This window comes from Mus pahari, chromosome 7 (assembly GCF_900095145.1).
Source record: "Mus pahari chromosome 7, PAHARI_EIJ_v1.1, whole genome shotgun sequence".
NCBI lineage: Eukaryota > Metazoa > Chordata > Mammalia > Rodentia > Muridae > Mus > Mus pahari.
Window position 1 is genome coordinate 48,885,515 of NC_034596.1, and position 10,258 is coordinate 48,895,772.

Consider the following 10,258-nt stretch of genomic DNA (forward strand, 5'->3'; position numbering starts at 1 on the left):
TCTGAAGACAGCTACAGTGTACTAACATATAATAAATAAATAAATAAATAAATAAATAAATGAACCAATTTTACATTGTTAAAATTTCTTTTAAAGTTTTTTTATGTATACTCATATACATAAAATACACAATTCTTAAAAAAAAAAAAAATTCTACTAATAAAAAGGAATTAAACAAACCACCGTGATGTGGACGTTTGTTTATAAGAACTTTTATCAACTCTGTGGACTGGAGAAGTTAGCAGAGCTGATTCCATCCTGCTGCAACACATGCTCTGCTAACATCCTTTATCCAGGGAGCCCCCTCCATAGACACCCTTACTTTGACTTTTTCTTTTCTGAGACAAGGTCTCCTATAGCTCAGGCTGGCCTGGACAGACTGTGCAGCCAGAATGGCCTTTAACTACTACTACTACTCCAGCTCTCAAGTGCTGAGTGAAGGCATGAGCCATGTACAGCTAAAATAATATTCTCTTAACAAAAATGCAAACTACTACTTAAAAATCAAGAGAGGACACTTTGAAAAAACAATACAGATTTAGCAAGTAATATAGTCTATTTCCACCTCAAAGGCATTAATTATACCAAGCTTTAAGCCAATATCGCAAATATTTTTTAATTACCTTTAAATAGCATTAAAGCACATATAAAAGTTTTTAATGACTTATTGGAATTCACAACTCAGATGATGAACTCAGAAAAATGTTTATTCCTTTACTGAACCAGAATCACACAAGAGGAAAAACATGGCCCAAGTGGCCTAGCTAGCAGAGAATTGTCTTATATATTTTTATGCAAACTTCCTAGTATCATCTCTGATATAAGTGTTTAAAACTCTCCAAATTTGGGTAGTGAGATGGCTCAGCTGGTAAAAGTACTTACCACGAAGCCTGAGAACCTGAGTTTAATCCTGGGACCCACAGCTAAAATGAGATCAACTCCCAAAAAGTTGTCCTTTGATTTCCACATGCACACCATAGCATATACATGAGTGTGGGCACGCACGCGCGCGCACACACACACACACACACACACACAAAACTTCAAAAAGTATTAAAATATCATCCCAAGTGAAATTTATAAACCAGAGTTATTTTAACGAAAACAATGACATATGAAAACCAAAGAAACAGGTAGTTCTGACCTTATTCTCCAAGTCATATAATACAGAATCAGTTTTTAAAAAGATAAACATCTATAATCTTTTTAATTCATGAGATGGTTCATAACTGACTCAACCAAGCTATGGTTAGTATTAGTATTCCTAATCCACACTCATTTAGCAAATATGTATTTACATAATCACGATTAACATTACTAGGGTTCCATTAACCACAGACAACTGCAGAAATGTCTAAAGGGATATTTTAAAGTTCCCTAGCAAAGTTTTCACACAAACTGAAGTCAGCAAATAGCTGGAAACAGATGTCAGCACAGTGGGCCCAGGGGAAGGTGATGCAGGAATGCACTTACGTCTCAAAACACCGATCCACATTGTCAGACATCAAAAGCAGCATGCATAGCTGTTCCAGGGCTATTAGCTGCATGTCCCTTTCATCTCCCTGTCCCATCTGCAGCCATTCCAGCAACGTATCAGGATCCACATCTGCCATGGTCTTTAAAATGCCCCTTTACCTAAATTGAAAAAGGGAAACAGGTTTTTCAAACATTTGTTCAGAACTGATCAGCCTGTGTAAAGACTTTTTTCTTGTACATCTGCGTGAACCAAGTTTCTGTAAGGTCCTCAGGTCCTCAAGATACACACACATACATACATACACACACACACACACACACACACACACACTCGTATATGTGTATGTATATACATACAGAGCTATTCTCTGATTTCCATATTGCACTGTGGCATGCACACACACACACACACACACACACACACACACACACACAAAATAAGCAAATATACATGCTTTTTAAAAAAACTTTCCAAACTGCAAAGTATTACTTCAAAAAGTATGCTGCATATGCAGCAGTTCTGGATGTCCCTCTACTTCCTGGGTTTAATGCAGATACACTAAACACAAAACAGTTTACCACGGGGAATGAATATATGCTGATTAGGTTGCTAGTTAACTAGAAACCAGAGCTGTCTCGGTCAAAAACTATGAAACACGTTTTGGATCCCTGTACTGTTCTCACCAATGTCTGTGCCAAAAGGCAAAGACCATGTACAAAAAAGTTCTTTTACCAGTCAACTTCTCCCTGCAACCTCCCCCCAAACGCCACCAAAAAATCGGGGTGGGGGCGGGGGCGTCAGGTACAGGTCAGATCCAGTAGTTTTAAAGACCACACTTTCCGATCCAATTCTTCTTCGGATTGAATTTTTCTTCCCACAAATTTTGAATTCTCAAACTTATTCCTAAAATATGCCCAAATACAAACAGTAATTAGATACGAAATCTAACTATGCAGGGGAAATACTGATAAGAACTTCTGGCAATCTTGGCAGATGTTTTTAAAACTTTTTTTTTTTTTGGTTTTGATGCTAAAGTAAATACAACTAACAGGTTACCCGCTGCCCCCCCCCCCGCCCCACAGACAGACAGACAGACAGACGGACAGACATTCTTTCTCCTATAGGACGGGGCAGTTAGTTTTTATGTAAAAATGTTTCTAGTAGTAGTCTAGGCAGGCAAGTCATTACAAAAGCTCCTAGGTGCCCGACCAAAGGACAGCGCTGGGTCGCACGCAATCCACCTGCCGGTGTGGGAACCTAGAGGCGGGTCGCGGTGGGCACCCCTCGGCCGCGCCCGGCGGGGCTGCCCCATCGCCCTCGGCCTGCCCAAGGCCGGAGCCGCGACGCTGACAGCCAACCTGGCTAAGTTAGCTACCTGCCTCCGGGCGGAGGGCGAAGTTCTAGAGAAGCAGCAAGCCTGCGAGCTCCAGAGGAAGCCGCCGAGCGGCCGGGGCGCGGGTCTCCCGGAACTCGGAGGCCCAGCGGGACGTCCCCGGTCCCGGGTCCCCGCCGGGCGGCTGAGCCTTACCAAGGACAAGGGGAGCGTAGCCGGAGCTCCGGAGCCAACAAGCCAAGCCCCGTAGGGCCCGGAGAGGGGAACAAAGGGCCCGAGACGCCGAGGCGACGGCGGACGACCGACCTCACCGCACCGGGGTCCAGCTCCGCGCCCGCCGCTGGACTCGGCGGCCCGGATCCTCGCGCAGGCCCAGCCCGCCGACGGCGCCCAGCGCCCCCGCCTACCCTGACCGCAGGTTCTTACCCTGGCTCGCCGTCCCAAACAGCTCCGGTCCAGCTCCAAGCAGGCCGCGGGCAGAGCCTGGCCCGGCCGCGGCCCTCGAGTTCCCAGGAAACCGCAGGCCGCGCAGGTCGAGCCAGGCAGGCGGCACAGGAAAAGCCGCGTCTCGTCCCTCCCCTTCCTCCGCGGGGACCCGGTGACAAGGAAGCGAGAGGCTCCCCCGAGCGGCGGCAGCCGGCGCGGGTCCCGACCCCCAGCACGCGGCCCCTCAGACCCTGCGGTTCAGAGGCAGGTCCGCGCGGGGCTGCCGGCGGCGGCAGCGGGGAGAGGCCGCGTCCATCGCCAGCCGGGCGGGGGCGGGAGAAGGGTCGGCCGTAGCGCCGGGCGGGGAGGCTGGTGAAGGCCGCGCCGGCGGAGGCGGAGCGAACGCCTCCCGGCCGCCCTGCCCGCGGCCACCTGGGGCGCTGCGGAGGCCGGGCCCGGCGGCACGGGGCGACGACGGGGGGCGCCGGGCTCCCTCGGCGGTCGGCTACGGCGCTCGTCAGCCCGGCCTCCCGGCGCCCGAGTCGCCGCGCTGTCAATCCGCGCGCGCCGCCAGCAGCTGCTCCGCGCACGCTCCGCCCGTCTCGCCCGGCGCGAGCCGCTCCGGAGTCGTGCGGAACGGAGGCCACCGTCTCCGAGCAGGCGCTCGGCGTCCCCGGGTCACCCCCCCTCCTCCGGACTTGTAAAGCCAGCGGTTAAGGAGAACGCTTCCCTAGCGAGCCTGGGGACTCACTCGGCGTGCGCTACGCAGCCGGGCGTTATCGCCTCGGCGCAGACGGGACAAGGACGGCTGCGGGAACTCGTGCCTCCTGCCTGCCCACCCTGGAGTCCCGGATAGCAGCCAGCAACCGAGGACTTCCAACACAGTTGCCTTCGGCTCGTGGTCACTTGTACTTCCGTAGTTATTCCCGTCAAACTTTTATTCCATGGGCCTTGAAAGTCAAATGCTAGCTGCTGCTAGTGGAGTCCTCACGTAACCGTGACACTAGAGAACTGGAGGCTGGAGTTCAAGGTCATCCTTGGCTACAAAATGAGGTCGAGACTTGTCTGGGCTACAGGGCGGCAAAGGTGGTGATGAAGAAGGAGCAGCCAAGGGAGAGAAAAAGAGGAAGAAAAAGACTCCATACTGAACTCATCCTTTGAACAACAACAACAACAAAAAAAAAAATAGCAGTAGATACCTAATTTTAGGGGGAAAAAACTGTATGCAAAGACCAAGGCTATTAGTTTTCAACCCTGGCAGCACATTAGAATCACCCGGAAAAGTTTTCTTTAGAAGAGTTTTAGATCCACAGCAAATTGAACAGAAAGTACAGAGAGTAAGTTAGGGCTACCTTTTTCTGTATAATGTGTTCCTGGCCAGGTAGGGCTAAGGACAGAGAGTTCCCACTGATCTCTTTGTTTATGGTTTTGCCCTTTCCAAAATATCGTGTCTAGTTGGAATTATTCACTAACACTCTTTAAGGTTCCTCTGTGAGTTTTTATGGCTTGGTAGCTCATTTTTTTTGGTGTTTTGTTTTGTTGTACTGGATTTTTAAATTTGGTTTTGTTTTTTACTTTTTGTTTTTCTTGTTGTTTGTTTTGAAATGGGTATGTTTATGTAACCCTGGCTGGCCTCAAGTCCTTATCCTCCTACCCCAGCTTTCTGAGTATGCTAATGAGAGTCCTTCCTTCCTGAGTATACTAACAAGTATGCTGACACCTGGCTTGGAAGCGCAGTTCTTCTTACTGCTAAATAATAGTAAGTTTAGATGTAACAATGTGTTCATTCATATACAGATGCCTGGAATCTACCTTCACAGACTAGGAATGGCTCACACAGAAATTTCCAAAGTTCCCCAACAGGAAAAATACTAAACAACGTAACTAGCACAGGACTGTTGCCAGAACAAATGAAAAACTCTTCAAACCCAAGAATAAGAAAAAACCTTGAGGGCTGGTGAGATGGCTTAGTGGGTAAGAGCACCCGACTGTTCTTCCAAAGGTCTGGAGTTCAAATCCCAGCAACCACATGGTGGCTCACAACCATCNGTAACAAGATCTGATGCCCCCTTCTGGAGTGTCTGAAGACAGCTACAGTGTACTTACATATAATAAATAAATAAATCTTTAAAAAAAAAAAAAAAAAAAAAAGAAGAAGAAGAAAAAACCTTGATTAGAAATTGTAAAAGACCCTAAGAGATCTTTAACCAAGAAGACATCCTGTTGGCGAGTAAGCATACGGAAAGATGCTTAACATCTGTTCAAGACCTGCGTTTGGTTCCCAGTACCCATATCAGGCAGTTCACAATTGCCTTAACTTCAGGTTCAGGGGCATCTGATGCCTCTGGCCTCTACAAGTACCGACGTTTACATGCATTTACCCACACACAGGCATGTACATGTGTACATAATGTAAAAGGAACACAAATCTTTGAGGAAAAGAAATTTTAAAATAATACTCTAGGGCTATACATAGCAGCTCAGTTAGTAGGGTACTTACCTACTACACACAAGGCCTGAGTTCTATGCCCAGGACTGGATAGAACCAGGCCCTAAAACTGGGATTGGTGGGACAGATTATAATTCCCATCACAAGCAGAATAAGCAGTTCAAGATCTTCCTCAGCTACATAATGAATCGGGTTCCAGCCTAGAATACATAGAATGACCCTGTCTGAAGAAAGGAAAAGAGGGCAGAGGGGAGGAAGGGAACACACAAGACTTCTAAGCATAATTAGAAGGGTAAAAAACCAAAGCCCAGTAACACCAAACCCTGGAAGGGTGAGATTCAGCCAGAGCGTTCTCGGTTCTTGTGAAAAGTAACAGTGCCCCTGTGTACGATATAAGTCTCTGGTTTTGTAAAAGCAGGGATGGGCAAAGCCAATGACCTAGGACCCACATTAAAGCCATAGACAGTGACAGGTGCTTGCAGTCCCAGCACCTCCACAGAGAGCTAGGAGGCAGATACCAAAGAATCACCTGGAATCTTACAGGCCAGCTCTCCAGAGGCGTGATGCAGGGCAAAAAGAAGGAGAGAGAGAACCAACTCCTAAACCTTGTAGAGGTTTGTTTTCTTTTTACTTTAGAAGTTGCTTTATTTATGAGCCAGGCATGGGGGCACCCACCTTTAATTCCTGCACTCAGGAGTCAGAAGCAGGAAGGTCTCTGTGAGTTTGAGGTCAGCCAGGGAAAGCTACATAGTGAGACCCTGTGTTCAACAAAACAAACTTGTTACATACAAATAACAGGCAACATTCTATCCATGAGTCCTATTTTCTAAGACTTAAAAAAAAAAAAAAAAAAAGAAGGAAAATAGACAATACTTTTTAAAAGGCAGGAAGATTCTTCTGCTTCTAGATACTTGCTGGGCTAGAGAGAGGGGGGAGTTTGTTGAACCAAAAGTCACAACTTAGAATTGCATATTCTCCAAAACAGGAATAGTAAGGTGACGTTTGGGGACAGCTAAGAGTACTGGCTGCTGTTCCAGAGGACTGGATTTCAGTTCCCAGCACCCACACATAGAAGCTCATATCTGTAACTCAAGTTCTGGGGTATCTATACCCTCAGACAAACATGCAGGCAAAACACCAATGAAGGGCTGGAGAGATGGCTCAGCAGTTAAGAGCTCTTGACTGCTCTTCCGAAGGTCTGGAGTTCAAATCCCAGCAACCACATAGTGGCTCACAACCATCTGTAAAGAGATCTGACTCCTTCTGGAGTGTCTGAAGACAACTACACTGTACTTACATATAATAAATAAATAAATAAATAAATAAATAAATAAATAAATAAATAAATAACATCAATCAATACACATTAAAAGGTTATAACTTAAAAAACAGTAAGAGGCCCTCAGACCAAGTGTATTCAACATCCCTCCTGGACATCCACAGCTGCCTACCAGAGCCACTGAAGCGGGTCAGGAAGCCCAACGTAATTCAGCTGCTCCAATAATCCAGTCAACAGAGGCTGCCGTAAAAGTTAGGATCTTCCACATTTACACCAGGCGTTCACACACCCACACTTACACATCATATATACACTAATAATAAATAAATAGCTGAGCGAGGTGGTGTATGCCTTTAATCTCAGCACACAGGAAGCAAAGAGTTCAAGACCAGCATGGTCCATAATGTAGTGAGTTCCAAGCTAGTCATGGCTACATAGTGAAACCTTAGCTCAATAAATTATTTACATATATATATATATATATATATATATATAGAGAGAGAGAGAGAGAGAAATTATATATATATATATATATATATATATATATATATATATATATATTTTACCAAATAATCAGCAGCCATCCTCAATATTTACCCAACGGAGTTGAAAACTTAATTTCAAACTTAAGCCCAAAGTTGAAAACTTTGAGGACATTTTGTTGTTTGTTTGTTTCTTTTTGAGACCAGGCTCACTTGGCCCATGACGGCTTCCGGTTCACCACGTAGCTGTGGATGGCCTGACCCTCTGGGCCGTCTCACCACCACCTCCTAAGTTCTAGGCTTACAGGCACGTACCACAGGGCCCATACAGACACTGCTGGCTTCTTTATTCATAATTGTTAAAATTCAGGGGAAAGACAGAGTATATCTCAGGGTTGGAACTTTTGTGCTTAGTATGTACAAGGCCTTTGTCCCACAAAATACTAGCAACAGAACCTAGAAGCAACTAAGACATCCTTTAGTAGATGAATAAACACATACCCTTCAAAAACTGACATATCACTTATCCATCCATTAGGTACTATTCTCTTTTCTTTCTTTCTTCCTTCCTTCCTTTCTTTCTTTCTTTCTTTCTTTCTTTCTTTCTTTCTTTCTTTCTTTCTTTCTTTCTTTCTTTCTTTCTTTCTTTCTGACTTATTTATTTTATGTGAGTGAGTACACTGCAGCTGTCTTCAGACACACCAGAAGAGGGCATCGGATCCCATTACAGATGGTGTGAGCCACCATGTGGTTGCTGGGAATTGAACTCAGGACCTCTGGAAGAGCAGTCAGTGCTCTTAACCGATGAGCCATCCCCCAGCTACTATTGTCTGGTATGCCTGTGAGTTTACCTCAACTTACTCCCTTTTTGGAAATGTGAATTTTAGTATGCTTTTATCTGAAAGGTGACAGTATTTGCAAGATAGAATTTCAAAATTAACCATATAATACAGAATGTATGTATTTGTCTCCAAAATTTTAATGGATATATTGTCAGAGGTCAGAGGACAATTTGTAGGAGACAGTTGTCTCCTTCCACCATCTACGTAGGAGGATCATCAGGTCTAGTGGCAAGTGCCTTTCCCCACTGAGCCATCTTGCCAGTCCACAAATGCCTGATTGAAATTCATTTATATCAACTATGAAATCCCAACACTTGGGGAGCCTTGGTAAAGGCTGAATAGGAACTGTTAAAAATAATTTTTGCAACGTTTCTTGTGGTTTTGTGACAAGGTCTTACTACCTAGAACTTGCTTTGTAGCTAAGGCTGGCCTCGAACTCATGGACATACATCTACCTTTCAACTGCTAGGGTTACAAGCATAAACTACCAAGCTTAGACTATTTTTTTGCAATTTTGATAAGCCTCAACTAATTTCAGAATAAAAAGTTTTTTGATGACAGTAAGTTTAGCTTATAATGGCTAACTCTAAGGAATAACTTTCTTCCAGGGATCATCATGGTTTTCCTAAACACTGTTTAAATGATGCTCTTCAAATAAATCCTAGAATATTGATACATTGTTACATGATTTACTATAGCTGCCATATCCCATATCCCTTGGTACTAGAGCAAATGCTGAGCACTCCGTGTTCCTAGTCAGTTGTTCCTGTTCCAAGGCTAATACACTTTTCCATAATTTGCTAACATCCTGTTCCTTTTGTCCTGAGGAAATTTTTTTTCTTGCCAGTAAATAAAAGGTCTGTTGTCCTGCTTTAGCATTCTTAGATACATGAATACATGCAGTACGCTTAGTTAAAGAAAAAGTGGGGGGCTGGGGAAATGGCTCAGTGGTTAAGAACCCTGACTGCTTTTCCAAAGGTCCTGAGTTCAAATCCCAGCAACCACATGGTGGCTCACAGCCATCAACAATGAGACCTGACGCCCTCCCTCCTCTGGTGTGTGTGAAGACAGATACAGTGTACTTATATATAATATAATAAATCTTTAAAAAAAAAAAAAGAAAAGAAAAAGTGGAACCTAATTTGCAAAAGCAGAAATGTGCTTCTACAGTAAAAGTAGAAACGAGAAATGTTCTACAAAATGTAGAAAAATTTCAGTAACTTTATTTTTATGAAGAATATTATTATCAATTGCAAAATGTGTATTGGGGAAGTTGCATAATTTGTGCAGACTTTTTAAAACTATCCTTCTGGATATACTAAGTGATTACTATTACTTGTTTTTGTCTCTGTTAACAATAGAATGGTTTCTAAGAGAATCCTAATCCCAGACTGCTTGGATACCGAGCACAAACAAGCCCAGGGTATGCTGCCCAGCACTCGGTAAAACTGGGCATCATGGCAAATGCCCATAATCCCAGCAGGGAGGAAGTACCAGGACAGCCAGTTGTTCAAGGACAAACCCGTCTACATCCTGAGTTTGAGGCCAGCTTAGGATATGTAAGACTCTGTCTCAAAAAATAAACTTACAAAGTCATACAACATATATATGTGCATGTGTGTGTATCATACTACAATTAAATCACAATATTATTATTAACCAATATGAAGGGAGTATGATATTAAACTAGACTTAAAACCCTTTCCTTGACTTTTAAAACTTTTTATCTATTTTTCTTCCTTGCACTTTTTATGTTGTCCAAAATCATCTGCCAACCAGCATCCCAGCTCATCTGTTACTCGGAGAGCTGTTTTTACTGCTTCTATTGGTTGGCCTGAAAAAGTAGATATGTGTTCATTAACATGAAAATTCTATTTATCCTCAGATCAGTAGTCTGCAATAGTACAATCGAGTGAGGAACGGTAATCCAGGAAAGCTGCTTAGGAGAAAGAATCTATTTAGGTCATTCA

The 10,258-nt window shown here is 44.1% G+C and overlaps 1 protein-coding gene across 3 annotated transcripts in view; it reads right to left on the reverse strand.

Moving 5' to 3' along the window:
- The window catches only part of Hectd1 (HECT domain E3 ubiquitin protein ligase 1), an 87,128-nt gene extending 83,559 nt beyond the window's left edge, over positions 1–3,569 (reverse strand). For 2 of the 3 annotated variants that reach the window (XM_029540514.1, XM_029540513.1), the window contains exons 1-2: positions 3,237–3,484; positions 1,474–1,635 (exon numbers count right to left, since the gene is read on the reverse strand). In XM_029540514.1, the coding sequence (XP_029396374.1) occupies positions 1,474–1,613 (140 nt within the window). In that variant the 5' untranslated portion in view covers positions 1,614–1,635; positions 3,237–3,484. Of the gene's footprint in view, positions 1–1,473; positions 1,636–3,236 lie in introns of all 3 variants that reach the window. The other variant, XM_021202403.1, reaches the window with a different exon arrangement.
- Between the last annotated feature and the right edge of the window lie 6,689 nt (positions 3,570–10,258).